The 16,513-nt window shown below is 42.4% G+C and overlaps 1 protein-coding gene across 1 annotated transcript; it reads right to left on the reverse strand.

The window, feature by feature from the left end:
- Positions 1–785: 785 nt before the first annotated feature.
- Positions 786–14,095, reverse strand: LOC146621332 (guanine nucleotide-binding protein subunit alpha-14-like). The gene is made up of 7 exons (XM_085368336.1): positions 13,972–14,095; positions 6,925–7,109; positions 6,666–6,820; positions 6,098–6,226; positions 5,498–5,627; positions 5,257–5,410; positions 786–976 (listed from the first exon to the last, which is right to left on the reverse strand). Exons 1-7 carry the CDS (start codon positions 14,090–14,092, stop codon positions 786–788), a joined length of 1,065 nt encoding a protein of 354 aa, XP_085224462.1. The 5' UTR covers positions 14,093–14,095.
- Positions 14,096–16,513: the final 2,418 nt, after the last annotated feature.

Raw genomic sequence — 16,513 nt, forward strand, 5'->3', positions numbered from 1 at the left:
GGCGCATCAGTTTAATATTACTAAATACTTTCTGCTGCCATTAACGTAGTTTTGTTTTCGGGGAACGAAATATTCACTGCGCTGGCTTTTTTTTTTTTTCAATAAAAATAAACGTTTTTTTGAATTCAAAGCGGTCTTCATTTATTCCTCGCACCAAGAAAACGTCAGGCACCTGACTTGTACTCTTTATTAAATAATTATCTCTTTATTGAAAATAACCATAAATAGAAGAAACAGTTGTATTTTTTTTCCTAAAGCACATCTCAGACTATTTACATCTGACACTCTATGAACTCTGTGGCTCTGCTGACTGTCCTGAGTAAATAAGGCACTTACATGCGTCTCAGTGTTAGAGCAACCATTTCTAAACATTATGAAATCACAAAACCGGGCTAAAGAGCATCCTTATCAAACTATTACATGGGGATACATTTACATACATTAAAGCACTCAGATCATATGTCTATTTAAATAAGTAGTTCACACAACAGGTCAGTTACTTGCTACTAATTTTCACTTTCTCATTTCCACTGTAATGTATCATTTACAGCAAATACTAAAAAACTACAAGGGAAACTAAAGCATCTAAACACAATTTCATGTTAGTATGTCTGGTACAGGATGTTTGTATTCTCTCTTTTTTGGATCTCCCTTGTTAGAAATGAAACAATTTCAAATTGCTTCTTTTTTGGTTTAAGCTTGATTGATAATTAGATTCTTTTCTATTTCGGCTTTCCTCAGGTCTTCTCTTGTATGCATTTGCTCCTGTGCTGTATGCAACCTTTCTACACCAGGTTGAACTCCTTGAGGTTGTGCCTGAGGATGGTGTCTTTGACGGCCACGAAGACAAAGCGGATGTTTTCTGTGTCTGTGGCGCAGGTGAAGTGAGAATACAACGTCTTGTCCTTCTCCGGGTTTTGTTCTTGGTACATTTTTAGGATGAATTCTTGAGCTGCTACTTGATCCTGCTGAGGTCCTGCAATTCAGGGTTGATATTATTTAAATATGTCAGTAAATTCAACATACGCTCACCAGACACTTGATTGGGTAGACTTGTTCAACTGCTTGTTAATGCAAATATCTAATCTGCCAATTACATGACAGGAACTCAATGCATTTTACGACCTGCTGAAGTTCAAACTGAGCATCAGAATGGGGAAGAAAAGTGATTTAAGTGACTTTAAATGTTGGTACCAAACAGGCTGGTCTGAGTATTTCAAATTTACTGAGACACAACCATCTGTAGTGTTTACAGTGAATAGTCTGAAAGTGAAAAGATGATTAAGTGCGCATGCGCCAACCAGCGTGCAGCCTGTTACAGTCGCTCCTGCTTTTCTCTTAGTTTAGCTCTTTTTTCTTACGTATTCTTTTTTTTCTGACTTGTATTTTCCTCCGTTTTCTATCTCTTACTCAATCATGTGGATTGAGAGAGTTTTTGTTCTTCTGGTGGCCGTGGAACTGTTACTTTTATCATGGAACGGGACCGCGGCACATCTCCTACACGCACGGACTGTTTACTCCAGAGATCAGCTGATCGCCCTGATGCCGGCCGGCTCGCTGGCCAGGCCCGCAGAAGTGCCAGCTGAAATTTGGAGGAAAACACATTGGGGATGCAGAGGTCAAGGACAGAAGAGAGGAAAAAAGGTGACGGTGAGACAGCGGAGGCTCGAAGCGAGGAGGAGGTTTAAACCGTGTCTGCCGTCTATCGTGATGGGAAATGTGCGATCGTTGGCAATTAAAATCGACGAGCTCTCAGCACTGGTACGGAGTCAGAGGGAATACCGAGAGTGTAGCCTGATGTGTTTCACCGAATCATGGCTGCACCAGGTCATTCCCGATGAGAATGCTTCCGTGGAAGGCTTCCACACTGTTCGGGCGGACAGGGACAGCATCGCTAGCGGTAAGCGTAAAGGAGGTGGGCTTGCTGTTTTAGTTAACAACCGGTGGTGTAACCCTGCCAACATAACAATCAAAGAAAGGATTTGTTGCCCGGACACTGAACTGTGTGCTGTTGGACTCAGGCCGTATTATTTACCCAGGGAATTCTCTCACGTCATCTTGGTGGCTGTTTATGTACCCCCCTCTGCTAACCCCACAGCTGCATGTGACACTATCCACTCTGCCATAACTCGGCTACAGACTCAGCACCCGAGTGCCTTTATTGTGATCTCGGGTGACTTCAACCATGTATCACTGGACAATACACTACCAACATTCAAACAATATGTGGACTGTCCCACCAGGGGAGAGAAAACTTTAGACTTACTGTATGCTAACGTCAAGGATGCATACAGCTCCTCCTCCCTCCCCCCACTTGGTAGGTCAGATCATAACCTGATTCACCTCACCCCCCGCTATGTGCCAATTGTGAGGAGGGAACCTGTGACCACCAGGACTGTTAGGAGGTGGTCAGAGGAGGCAATAGCGGAACTACAGGGCTGTTTCGAGGTGACCGACTGGGAAACACTCTGTGAGCCTCACGCCGAGGACATCAATGGGCTTACTGAGTGTATCACAGACTACATAACTTTCTGCACCGACTCCATTGTTCCAGCTCAGACTGTTCATTGTTACCCAAATAACAAGCCGTGGGTGACTAAGGACATCAAAGCCCTCCTCAACAACAAGAAGAGGGCTTTCAGAGGGGGCAACAAAGAGGAGGTGAGGAAGGTCCAGGTGTTACTAAAGGACAAGATCAGAGAGGCTAAGGACAATTACAGGAGGAAGCTGGAGTGGAAACTCCAGCAGAACAGCATGAGAGAGGTGTGGAGGGGCATGAAGACCATCACTGGATTCAGGCCAACCAACAGCAGGGGAGCTGAGGGAGGTGAGAATAGAGCCGACGAGTTGAATCTGTTTTTCAATAGATTCGACACCACAGTGTCTGCTCCCACCCCCACAACCTCACCTGCAGTCAGCCTGGAATCCAGAGCCACACCACTGTGCCAGCCTCTCTCTTCACATGTTGCCTCCTGTGAGATTCCTGACACCCCTCCCCCACCCATCACCTTCACTCAATACCAGGTTGAGATGCAAATGAGGAGACTTCACTCAGGCAAGTCTGCTGGACCAGACGGAGTGAGTCCCCTTGTCCTCAAGACCTGTGCCCCCCAGCTGTGTGGAGTCTTTCATAAACTGTTTATGCTGAGTCTGAGTCTGCAGAGGGTCCCAGTGATGTGGAAGACATCATGCCTCGTCCCTGTACCAAAGACGCCTCGTCCCAGTGGCCCCCAGGATTACAGGCCCGTGGCACTGACCTCCCACATCATGAAGACCCTGGAAAGGCTCATCCTGGACCAGCTGCGACCCATAGTAAGACCACATCTGGATCCCCTTCAGTTCGCTTATCAGCCTCGTCTCGGAACAGAGGACGCCATCATCTACCTGCTCAATCGTGTCTACACCCATCTGGACCAGCCGGCGAGCACTGTGAGGGTCATGTTTTTTGACTTTTCCAGTGCTTTCAACACCATCAGGCCGACCCTCCTGGGTGATAAGTTAGCAGCGATGCAGGTGGATGCTTCTCTGGTGTCCTGGATTGTTGATTACCTGACAGGAAGACCACAATATGTACGTCTCCCACAGTGTGTGTCTGACAAGGTGATTAGCAACACAGGGGCACCACAGGGGACAGTCCTCTCCCCCTTCCTCTTCACCCTCTACACCACAGACTTCAGCCACTGCACAGAGACCTGCCATCTTCAGAAGTTTTCTGATGACTCTGCGGTGGTTGGATGCATCAGCAGGGATGATGAGACAGAGTACCGGGCTGTGGTCGACTCCTTTGTCACGTGGTGTGAGCAGAATCATCTGCAGCTCAACGTGGCAAAGACCAAGGAACTGATCGTGGACTTCAGGAAGACCAGGAAACACTTGACCCCTGTTTCAATCCAGGGGGTCAGTGTTGACATTGTGGAGGACTATAAATACCTTGGAGTACACATTGACAATAAACTGGACTGGGCTAAAAACACCACAGCACTTTACAGGAAGGGCCAGAGTCGTCTCTATTTTTTGAGGCGACTGAGGTCCTTCAACATCTGCCAGAAAATGCTGAGGATTTTCTATGAGTCTGTTGTGGCCAGTGCGATCCTCTATGCTGTTGCATGCTGGGGGAGCAGGCTGAGGGTCACAGATGCCAACAGACTCAATAAACTAATCTGTAAGGCCAGCAATGTTGTGGGGATGGAGCTGGACTCCCTCAAGGTGGTGTCGGAGAGGCGGATGCTGTCCAAGATAAAGACAATGTTGGATAACACCTCCCACCCACTCCATGACATGTTGGTCAGTCACAGGAGCTCGTTCAGTGAGAGACTGAGATTACCGAAAAGCACCACTGAACGACACAGGAAATCATTCCTGCCTGTGGCCATCTCCCTGTACAACGCATCCACTTAACACACTGTTTGCTGCTACAACTACACATGTTTCTTTTCCAAATATTTATTTATAAGTGACTTATGTATGTATGTATGTATATATATGTATATATTGTACTATTCTTAGTTAGCGTATTGTCTGTCTTGTCTTAATGTTGGTTTAAAATGGAGCACTGTAACAAAAAATAATTTCCCCCAGGGATCAATAAAGTATTCTGATTCTGATTCTGATTCTGATCTGTGAGTAGCAGTCCTCACAGAGGTCAGAGGAGAATGGCCAGACGTGATGATATAGTAACTAATGGTAATTAACTACTCATTTCAACCAAGGTATGCAGAAGAGCATCTTCTGAAGCAGATGGTCTACAGCAGCAGAAGACCACACATGGTTTCACCTCTTGTCAGCCAAAAACACCAAACCAAAACTGAAATTCTAAGTCTTGATACTTAAAGATTAAAAATGTGTTTAAAAAAAAAAAACAATCAGTTATTTTATTTTGAACAAATTATGGGTTTTTAATGCAGAACAAATTTGGTGACTTTTTTTGTGGGCTTGTATCAAGGAGGGAGGGGCGGAGCTTAGACTAATGATTGCCAATGTGGACCAAAATTCCTGCTGAATGTTTTCAGCTCCCTTTTAAATCTCAGCCATGAAGAATTAAACCAATTCTGATGGTAAAGGAGGTTCAACCTGGTACCAGCACAGTGTACCTAATATAGTGTCAGTTGAGTATTTTTAGTCTATTTCAACACTTCCATAAAAATGAGTACCGTGCAGCGATTGTATGATGAAGGACTTAATTAGATCAGCTAAGTAATTACAAATCTTGTGGTGGAATAAGAGCTGAAATCAAGATGAGCATTCACTCAGTCTAACCTGTGAATTCAGGGAAGTAGGTGGATAAGTGAGAGTACAAGATCTTCTCCTTGAGGATGTCAGTCTTGTTGAGGAAAAGTATGACAGATGAGCGCTGGAACCAGGGGTAGGTGATGATGGTCTTGAACAGGGCCTTGCTCTCCTCCATGCGGTTCTGAGATGTTTAAAGGGATCAAACACATGTAAAACTCCAGGAGGATGTAAACTGAAATCATCATTTGCTGTGTCGTTAAATTCTCACCTCATTGTCGCACTCAGCCAGGACCTGATCGTATTCGCTGAGTGCCACCAAGAAAATGATGGAGGTGACGTTCTCAAAGCAGTGGATCCACTTTCTCCGCTCTGATCTTTGACCACCCACATCAACCATCCTGTCATAAAAGCAGCCAAGAAAAGTCACGCCACCTTCGAGGTCGGTGCCATGCCTGTGGCCAGTTCCAGTGCTGCTGCTATTATTTTGGTTCATAGAGTATTTCAAAGTAGAATGGGAGGCAGAGCCTTCAGCTTTCAGGCCCCTCTTCTGTGGAACCAGCTCCCAGTTTGGATTTGGGATACAGACAGCCTCTCTACTTTTAAGATTAGATTTAAAACTTTGCGTTTTGATAAAGCATATAGTTAGGGCTGGATCAGGTGATCTGTTAGTTATGCTACAATAGGTCTAGGCTGCATTGGCTTCCCATGAAGCACTGAGTGTTTCTTCTTCACTTACCTTATACACATGTAAGGTGTCTACCTTAAGATATAAAGCACCTTGAGGCGACTGCTGTTGTCATTTGATGCTATATAAATTCAACTGAACTGAATTGAACTGAAACTCAGAAGATGTCAATATGCACCTCACCTGAAAATGACATTCTCCATGTCAAAGGGGTATTCAATGATACCAGTGGTTGGGACTCGGACTCTGAGGATGTCCTGAAGGTCAGGTATGTATGAGGGCTGTGAAATCCGATCCAGATCTGTGAGATAGCTAAAAAGAAAAATATGCAGGGAGAAAAAAAAACACTAAGAAAGGAAAAATACAGAAAACGCGTAGAAAACTTAAAATGTAAACCAAATGCATGTAGCTACATGAGAGTTCACTCACTGGTGGGACTCTCAAGGGAGATGAAGACTTTGCTCCAATGCAAGAGAACAAATACTTTTTGTTTTAGCTTCGATCAAATTTGCATTTCCCAAAATAGTAAAAACAGCAAGCCGAAAAAAAGCTCTTCTCTTTTTATTGCCATCGTTCGTGGCAGTGACAGAGACTATATTCAGCAAGATTTTTGTTCTTCTATCAGCAGGCACTCATCTATGTGGTCAGAAGGGACTCCTCCTTCTGCATGAATATTATACTCATTTAATAATCCTGTCAATATAATTTGATCTGCGCACACTGTTAAAGATCATAAATGCCTAATTCTCACTATTTGGTGGAGTCGGACAGCTGGTACTCCCTGCGCCGATCATAGCACTCCTGTATTCCAGGATCATCCCACAGACTCTTGACAGCCATGGCGAGGTTGCTATCTAAGTCCTCCACCTTATCCACCTCCACCTCCAGGACTGCGCTGGCATGGCTCTATGGACACACCGAGAAGACAAAAAGACAGTGAGGTAACAATGAGGTAACCATCCATCAAGTCTTTATTGTAAAGGACTGGAACAGAGTCAGTCTGCCTGTACCTGGTTCTGGGGATCAGTGAAAGATATACCAAGAGCCTCCATAGCTCGGACCATTGTCTGCATGGACGTGTAGATGTTCTGGTACACCAGCTTGGCATAGCTCCTTTTGTCCTCGTCTGTATATCCTCCTCCATGGATAATCCTCATTTGTTTGATAAAGGTGCTCTTTCCACTCTCTCCAGTGCCTGTGAGACACATTGAGGATTAAACTCAATAATAGATTTATTTGGTCTACAATTTTTTGCCTCGTTGCAAATTAACATTCTGCAAATCAAACCAAAGTAAACATCTGCTGGCTGCGTGAGCAGACGGGAATGCAGTTTTATGTCTAAGGTCTGTTTTTAAAAATCTGCATTCACGTGACAGCCTGTTTCTCAGCAGTGCTCATCGGTGCAGGATTTGACCATTTTAATTGTCATGTTTCTGAATTTTAAAGAAATCATGCTGATGAGTCAGTTACGACTGCTTTCATTGTCTTGATTTTGATGCCAGACAACAGGTTCTCATAGTACCTAGAAGTATTTAAGTATCAAAACCACCAGTAATAACATTAGTCTAACTACAGCTATAAAGAGGAAGAAAATAAATGTTAAGTATAAGAAAATTAGAGTACTTATTGTACAAGCAGATTATATCATTATAGTATAAATACTGAAATGTGTAAGCATCACTTATGTGCAGGTTGATATGGAGCTCATATGTGTGCTGCTGAGAGCTACATAGATAATGTTTTATTAAACGTATTGATATGCACACACTTACTAGATAAATTCAATTGCCCTATAGTATAATACTTTGAGTGGTGGAGGGATGTTTTATTTTGTCATGCCTCTATAATTATTTGCCTTTGTTCCCTGCCTGAGCAAATCAACCCCAGAAGCCCTGCAAACGGTCCAGAATGTGGCTGTGAGGCTGCTCAACAGGTCCTTAAAAGGTCCCATGTGACACCAGTGATGGGCAACAAGCAACAAGGTGATATATACCAGTGTTTAAATTGTGTTGATAGGCCACGTAAAACCAGAGTCATGATAAACAATATATACGCGGTGTTTTTCCCTGAATAGTTTCTCCAAGTTTACTGTCTAAACTTAACATAAGCACTCTCTGCTTATGAGCAAAAAAAGTTTAGGAAGAGGGGGAAGTTTTAGGAGTGACGGCGAGAAAGACAGACAACAGAAAAAGAGAGAGAGCGAGTTTGTAGATGTGAGAGATTTGTGACGTTTAGCGTGTTTGGAGTGTGTAGTTAATGTGTTGTCCTGTGTAGTTAGTGTGTGGTGTTGTGGATAGTTTTGTGTTGTGTGTCAAAACAATGAGGCGACTGCCGTCTCAAGGTGTAAAAAAACAAAACAAAAAAAAAAAACAGGAGGAGTGATACACCTGCTGCTGTCAGACCTGCAGGTGTCAGGCAGTGATGTTCTCCTTTATAGTGGACAGAAATATTTGGAGTGGCACAAATAATTTGTGTGGCATCTTATTGAATGCAGAACAGCTGATTGTTATGTAAATAGTTTGAAATGATTATTGTAAAAAAGGGGTAAAAGGTAAATGGATGCAAATAACTTTGTTCTTTGCGCACTGACAGAGGCGAGGCTGCCGGACACAGCCTCGCCTCTGTCAGTGCGCCCCAGGGTGGCTGTGGCTACAATGTAGCTTGCCATCAACAGTGTGTGAATGTGTGTGTGAATGGGTGGATGACTGGATGTGTAACGCACTTTGGGGTCCTTAGGGACTAAGTAAAGTGCTATACAAATACAGGCCATTTACCATTTGTTACAGTAAAAAATATAACTTTCTACTCTGATTTTATGTTTTTTTTTTGTCTGATTTTAGATAAATTGTGCTAATACAGTATGTCAAAATGAAAACATAACTGTAAATTCAGACACAGGAGGTTGTGCTGAAAAGAATGATACTAAACAAGGCAAATAAACTGTTTTTAAAGGTGAAATGTAGAGGAAACATCAGAAGTAGTCAAACATGGCCAATTAAACTTTTTTTTAAAGTAACGCAATAGTTGCTTTTCAAGTAATTAATTACTTTTAGAATCTTGTAACTCAGTTACTAACTCAATTACTTTTTTGAAGAACTAACTAGTAACTATAATTAATTACTTTTTCAAAGTAACTTGCCCAACACTGTGAAACAGCCATTCTGTCTTCTTTAGGCTCACTTCCAAGATTTTAGTGATCACTTTGGGTCTGAACCATTTAACGGAGAGGCTGTGCCTCAAGAGCTAGAGCAGGTCATTTACCTGTTGTAAGGCTGGTGGTTTGATCCGCGGCTGCTCCGCTCTGCATGCCAAACTATCCTGGAGAAAGATACTGAACATTGAGTTGTTGTGTGTGGTCAGTGCTAGCTAGATGTTTGACCTTTAATTGTGCTAATTAAATTGGAAATGGACTGGTTTATTTCCAGTTTACTATGGTCAGTTGCCTCCATGTATTAGTAAATTACTACATTCATATGCAAATACGAGATCTTTGAGGTCAGCTGATCAGAGCTTGCTGGTGGTATCTGGTCCAGGTTAAAGATAAAAGACGAGCCTAATTTTCTACTCTTCATTTATCCCAAGAGAAGATATTATGGCCACTGCAAGCAAGCAAATTTAGCTCTCTGCTGCAAAGACACAAACAAAAAAAGTCATGGGAGTCTCTATCCCTCCTTACAGTGACAATTTTAAACTTGAAGTTGTCTACGATACAGTAAAATGTACCCCTGCCCAGTGTCATGCATCCATGCCCCTTCTGCAAGAGCATAAAGTTTATATATACTTTAAAATATTACTGAGCTGCATCCTGGTGAGTTATTACTGCAACTCAATATTTATGATATTTACATTAAAAAAGACCCAAATTTGAATTATTACGTGTGATGTTGCACAGGTGTTGCATACTGTATGCCAGCTGGCAGCTGCCTGGCAGCTACATTAAAGACCCATCTGTCTTTTTATGAACAACTTTTTACTAAGAGATAAGTTAAAAGAAATAAAAACAAGTTCTGTGACAACTCTCAATACCCAGCTTGTCCACGCAGGGACGCAAGCTGAACGATTTGAATGTATATTTGACTGCCAAAGGGACACTCGCCAATATCCGAGAACAGGAAGTTTAAATATCACAAATTGCCCGAAATAAAATTCAACATATCATTCATAGCTTTAGTTTCACCTGGTTGAATAAAATATTTTAGTCAACCTTGCTTAATTTGCTTCTGAAAAATGACCTTCCTTTGGTCAGATGGAAAAATAAATAAAACAAAAGCCCTCCTAACTTCCAATAATTAATTCAACAAGAACGGTGCACTTTTTCACCCTGAAACCTTTCCTGAGTGACAGGATCAGATGCACGCTTAATAACTCAGAGACTCGGTGTGTATTTGGACTCAAGCTCTCCATCTAAAAGGTCTTTCGATTAACTTATATTTCACTAAAACATACTTTACTTGTTCTTATTAAAAGGTATGCAAACCACACACACACACACACACACACACACACACACACACACACACACACACACAGTCCCTTTCTGCCATGTTACTCTTCAGCTCTTACAGCAAAAGCTCGTAATATTCTCACTGAGATCACATGATGCACAGCCGATTTCGTTAACAAATGTGTTTGTTAACAGACCTGAATATTGGAGGTTGCTGTGTTTGTGTATGTGTGGATTTATGCAGGGATGGGTGGGGAGTTTCACCTTGTGGGCATTTGTTGTGTGCGTGTGTGTGTCAGCTCCTTGGTTCCCAGCTGTTTTGCATGTCATCATCTTTACATCTTAACAAACAAATCTTAGACAAATTGTGTGCATTTGCATGCACCTTGTTTACAAGTCAAGTTTCTCGGAGATGAGATCATTTTGGAGAAGAAGGAGAGGCAGGTGCTCAGATTGGAGGCAAATCAGGCTGGACCTCAAGGAGGGAGGTTAACAAGCTCAGACTGCATGTATTCATGTCACATTATTCAGTTAATCTTTGCCCTTGATCTGTGACAAATCTTTGCCATCATCGTCTCTAGAATGAACTTTTGATAGTTCTCTATTTGTCAATATCATTCTTGATTAACTTGCCAATCAGTCAAATTTCTTTTACCATTTGAATTTGTTTTAGTGAAATGGTGCTGATTTCAAAGAGGATTAAATTAAAGGATAGTCAAGCTATAAAAACTGACGAATCACTTCACTGTCCCTGCAGAATGTTCTTCCTCAGACGCCACCGGTAGAAGCTACAGTAGATATAAACTGTGACAACTGACCCCATGAATGATTTTCAATTCAAATAGTCTGTCAGATACAAAAAGGTTTGAAACACCAATCACAAAAAATGTCATTCACGTTGCAGTCTGGGATGTCCAAGATATCTTATAGTACGTGCCAGTTTAGCTCAGTGCGTTGAGCAGGCAACCATAAGGCTGAGAATGGCCGGCCAAGGTTCAAGTCTGACCCATGGCCCTTTAGCCATTTGTCTTCCCCTCTCTTTCTCTCCCTCCCCCCACTTTCCTGTCATTTCTTCACTGTATCTGTCAATAAAGCTGAAAAGACGTCTTGAGCTGGACTCTTGACTTATCTTGATTCCTGGACACGTGCGTGTGTGCGTGGTGCAGAGTCAGGTTTTACAATTTCCTTGTGACCGATTAATGCCGGCTACAGAAGTCTCCACAGACCGGCGGCCAACATGAAATAGCTACACACATATAACAGATTTGACCACAAGCCCAAACACAGTTTCATATCTGCACACTTCCTCGATCGGGGAACGCTGTAACACGAGGTGATGGTGCCCGTGTGAATGAATGTGGTGTTAGTGTCATGAGATAACGGCTACTACCACCTGTCAAACTCTGCCCTGTCCCTTTTTTTCACAACTGAAATGTACCTGCCAGGCAGCGACTGTGCAGAGGCACAAAACAAAAAACATGAGAAGTCACTAATCTGCAAAATTTGACTTTTAAAAACAACAACAAAAAAAGAGATCCAGCAGATCTACTGCTACATTCAAACATCTTCCAGTTAAAAGTAACAGAAAAAAACAACACTTCTTCCAAAAAGAAGAACCAAACAGTATTTCAGTGTCTATATATGTAAATGTATGTATAGATATTTGAGGGTATATATCGATATATCGAGGGCATATATCCATATTTGTAAGTGTGCGCATGTGCATTTATACATGTTTATATGCATATATAGTATAAATATTATAATATAATCTCTTGCACTCTCAGTAGACCTGACTCTGACCATCCTAATGAAATCCACTGAGAGCTGAGTCACTCTGACCAGGTAACAAAAGGTTACTTTCTAGATCATGGCTGTCATACTCCTTTTACACTGTGGCCCACACAGAGCCCTGTTTGATCTTAGTGGGCTGGAGCAGTAGATTTATTACCTGGAAAAGAAAACCCTCCAAATCATTCCTTCTTCTGTCTGTGTAAAGACATTTAAGAATACATTAAGTACCTCAGAAAGCAACAGAAACACTCCAACGTGACTCTTTGTTCTCCCACTTTAAGAAAGGAGAATGATGATGAAATGCTTAAAAATGACAGAAAGAAGCAGTTTATTTCCCAGACTTTATCCTGCAGACTGACTTTGGTGCAGCATGACCGGGCAGTTGGTGTCTTTGTCACTAAAAAAGCTTTAAAAAAATACACTTTGAATGATAACATTTATGTCCTTCTTTTTTGCATTTACCACATTATCCAAAGTTATTTAGGGAGCCGAGTTGGGCTCTTTGACGGCCAGGTTCTGGGCCCTGGGCCTTATGTTTGACACTCCTTCAGCCTGAACAGAGACTCCAGGGTCATCCTTTTTTCTGGAAAGTTGTTTCACTCCACTTTTTGACTTCTCTCAACTACCTTTGTGATGTGTTAAACAAAACTGCTGCAGTCCAGCTGTCTGTAACAGCCTTCAGTGAGCTGAGAAAATGGTTTTCTTTTAAAGCAAATGAATGTTGGCTTGCAGGCAGAAACATAACGCTGTGTTTTGAGTGAAATGATCTGCTAAAAGAACAGGTAAAAACCAATAGCTCGTGCTCCGTGATGCATTTGCATGACGTTTGCATGAAATGCGCCCGCAGCAGCTAGTTATGGCTTTCAAACACACCACTGACCGAGGCGTGGATGGCGACTGCGTTCCTGAAGTGCTCCCACACTGCTGCAGTAAAATGCGCCTGATACATGTTCAGCAAGTTTCCTCTGGATCGGGAAGCCGCTTCCATAAACTTATATAACCCTAGAACAGGGCAACCCCCCTATATTCAGGAAGAGTGTGTGTGTGTGTGGGGTGAGGTTAAGGCTCTATTACCACGCCTTAACGCTTTCCACAGGTCATCACGAACAGGACTGTGTAAAAGTGTTGTAAAGGAAAGAAACGGATATCATTTTGAACGATCCGTTTTCTCCCTGTCTGTCTGTCTGTGTGTGTCCATTTTCGGCATTTCTGTGGCCAGGTGGAAACTTAGCAACCCCAGCAGACAAAAAGTACTCAAGGATTCAAACCCCCGACCACGCGTAAAATCAATGGCAGCGCCATGGCGCGCGGCTGCGCATACCCTGGATGTTCTCGGAAAGCCAGTGCGCCTCAACTGTGAAACGCTGCTCATGACTTGAATCCTCTCATGTAGACACACGTGTCAATGACAAAATGTAGCGTGCTGGATATAATACCCACTCCTTTCCCTTCTAAAGTGTGCATTCTTCTTACATATGACTAAATGAATACTAGTCGACAGGCGTCAGAGCTCTGTCCCACCTGCCATGATACCCGTGGCCAGGTGTGGCCAGGAAGCGGTGAAATGGCAATTGCCGAGCCGTCTCCAAAATCCCCCACAACTGAAAATGAAAACGCCTGGATCCTTCCGCTAGAGGAACAACTTTAAGAGCAAATGTTTTAAAGCTTTTCGTTTGCCCGGAAAAGAACATCTATGACTACAATCAAGATCAAACCTTTGAATGATTTACAGCATGGTATTTGAGAGCATGAGGAGAATGAGGAGGACTCCGTGAAGTCAGTTACCCTCCGAGCTGGTGTTCAGGTTAGTGATGCTCACCTAAAAGCAGCAACTTGAGCTCCCTGCGAGAGTCCTTCTTGTCCCTCCGCAGCTGCTTCTCAATCTCCTCGTTGATCCTCTGGTTCTCTCTCTCCTCCGCTGAAACACAGCATCCAGCCATCGCTGAAAGTCACCAGGTTGCTCTCCAACGACCACTCGGCTGTAAAAATGTCGCAGGCTTTGATTAAAGACAGAAAAAAAAAGGAAACTCAGACGTGTTAAAAAAAAAAATGCTCCTTTGCCCCCTCTTGCACTTCACAACTTCAGACGCAAAAAGGCACAGAGCATCTTCAAAACTGCGCCTTTGACTTCCACAGAAACAGAAAAGTTTGCTGCTAAAATATAAAGTGCTAGATTTCAGGGGTAAGTCCAAAGCTCTCTCTCTCTGATTTTCTTAAGCATCGAGGTGTACAACAAGGTGCACCACGAGCTGTTCCTATTGGACAAAGTGCTGCAGTTATACTCTACCTGGACGACACTTCAGCTTTATCCTGACGAATCGGGAGGGCGTGGCACCGGCTACAAATAGAAAAGGATAAAATGGGAAGTTCGCTGCCACAACAGTGGAAACGGTGAGCGATGAGGAATTCACCTGTAGATGAGTTTTAATCGGACATGGAGTGCCATGGCTCATTCTTAGAAGTGCTCCACGCTGTGCTCGCTTTCCTTGGAAGTTTCTATAATATCACACTCGTAATTCATGAGATCCAGGGACAGGAAACGCATTTAGCAGTTCGGCAGCAGGGAGGAGGGAGGGCCCCTCTGGCTGGCCTTCACGCCCGCTAGAGGGCGGGAAGGCCAACAGTGAAGGAATGAGTGTTTTGCACCCGTTTTGTGATCTTGCAGCAGGGTTTTTGAGAATATAAGCGAGGTAATCACAGCATTTATCCACAGTATAAGCAGTCAGTGGTGGCAGTATATATGTCGAATGATCACAAGTAGCGAAAAGTTCACATATATAACGACTAATTAAAATATGAGGATTTTTTTTTTTACTTTAAGATCTCTGGAAAACTTTTTCCAGTTCACAAAGAAAGAAGTACTAAGACTGTGGATATGAAGTTAAATAAGTGTGTTCTACCCTTCAAGTGGTGCTTTTAAAAGAAGCAAGTTTCTCCCCGAAACAGAGCCAGTAAACACTTCTCGCTCTTTGGGTCTCATTAATATTAATAATAATAATAATAATAATAATAATAATAATAGATTGTATTTATATAGCACTTTTCGGGACCCTCAAAGCACTTTACAATTCCACTATTCATTCACTCTCACACACTCTCTCTCTCTCTCTCACACACACACACACACACACACACACACACACACACGTGGAGCCACGATGGCCCCAGATTATAATTAATAATCATAAAACAGCATTCTCTGAAAACATTACCCTGAACTTAACCAACCCTTTTCTTTTTCTCAGAAAAAGTTGAAAACTAAACAACTAAAGTTGTAAATTAGTGTTAGATAAAAAAAAAAAAAATCACAAGCAGTCTTCAGGCAGTTTACTCTCCATTTATCATCAAAGCTGAGCATGTAGTGGGAACAGTTTAGAACAAAGTTTTCGCTCCCATTTAAAATGAAGATTGTGAATTAAGACCACATCTGATTTTTTCTCCCCGTCTATCTTTTTTAACCATCTGACAGAGAAAAAGACCTCATATTTCATCCTTTCAGTGGTGAGGCTTACAGTATCTTCGGTCCATTAAACTGGCCTTTGTAGGGTTTAGTTCTACTTTACAAGATTCACTTAAACTACGCTCTTGGTGCTTGCAGAAGTTTGTAATACAAACTGTATTTAAAATTCAAAACCACTCGGGTGACCTGATCAAACGTATTCAAAAACATCGAAATGAAACTACAGTGTAGAGGTGATCACAGGAAAAAGGTTTTTAAAAATCACAGTCGACAAGAGTTGAAAAGAAATATGTTGCTTCATTCAGAAACAAGTTGAAGGAGTGCGAATTTATGAATACAGGAAACAATTTTACACAATTATGATTGGAGATCATCATAACACTATTTCAAAAATGGTCATCAAACTTCATATATTAAAGGATTTGGATGCAAATAAACCCAAAAGAAAAAAAACAGAGCTGAAAGCAATAAAAATGATGTGTCTGACACTTCAGTAAAAGAAGAGTTTATGGGTTGCTTTCCCCCACTCTCACTCCCACCTCCCACCATGTAGTTCTCAGTGTACTGTACACAACACTGGACTGCTCTTGAACATACTGCATGAACTCTGAACAGCAGCGGAGGTGGCCGACAATGTGTGTCACCATGTCAACGTCAGCTGGAGTCTTGGCTCTCTTAAAGGGGAAAATCCAGGCTCAGCATAGCTCACGTGTGCTCACTCCAAACAATGACAGGAGCGCCAACCCTCGCAAAGCTTGGAAACAAGTCCTGCGTGGCTCACATTTATGACAAAGCCCGTAATGTGCATTTCTGCAAGTTGAGATATATTTCTTATTCACTGTCTGACAAAATCTAAACGTTAACGTGAGATCTCGGATCAGCTGAAATCTCAGCTGATCCG

This window comes from Diplotaxodon limnothrissa, linkage group LG12 (genome assembly GCF_057381915.1).
Source record: "Diplotaxodon limnothrissa isolate DT_005_m linkage group LG12, D_limnothrissa_male_GT1.1, whole genome shotgun sequence".
In the NCBI taxonomy this organism is placed as follows: Eukaryota; Metazoa; Chordata; class Actinopteri; order Cichliformes; family Cichlidae; genus Diplotaxodon; species Diplotaxodon limnothrissa.

What these genes read in the sequence shown, in the direction of transcription:
- LOC146621332 (XM_085368336.1), bottom strand. Translation starts at nt 14,092, where the DNA reads ATGGCTGGATGCTGTGTTTCAGCGGAGGAGAGAGAGAACCAGAGGATC. An exon ending in GCTCAAGTTGCTGCTTTTAG is followed by an intron (nt 7,110 to 13,971) that starts GTGAGCATCACT and finishes TGTGTCTCACAG; the next exon opens with GCACTGGAGAGAGTGGAAAG. An exon ending in CTGTCCGACTCCACCAAATA is followed by an intron (nt 6,227 to 6,665) that starts GTGAGAATTAGG and finishes TTTTCTTTTTAG; the next exon opens with CTATCTCACAGATCTGGATC.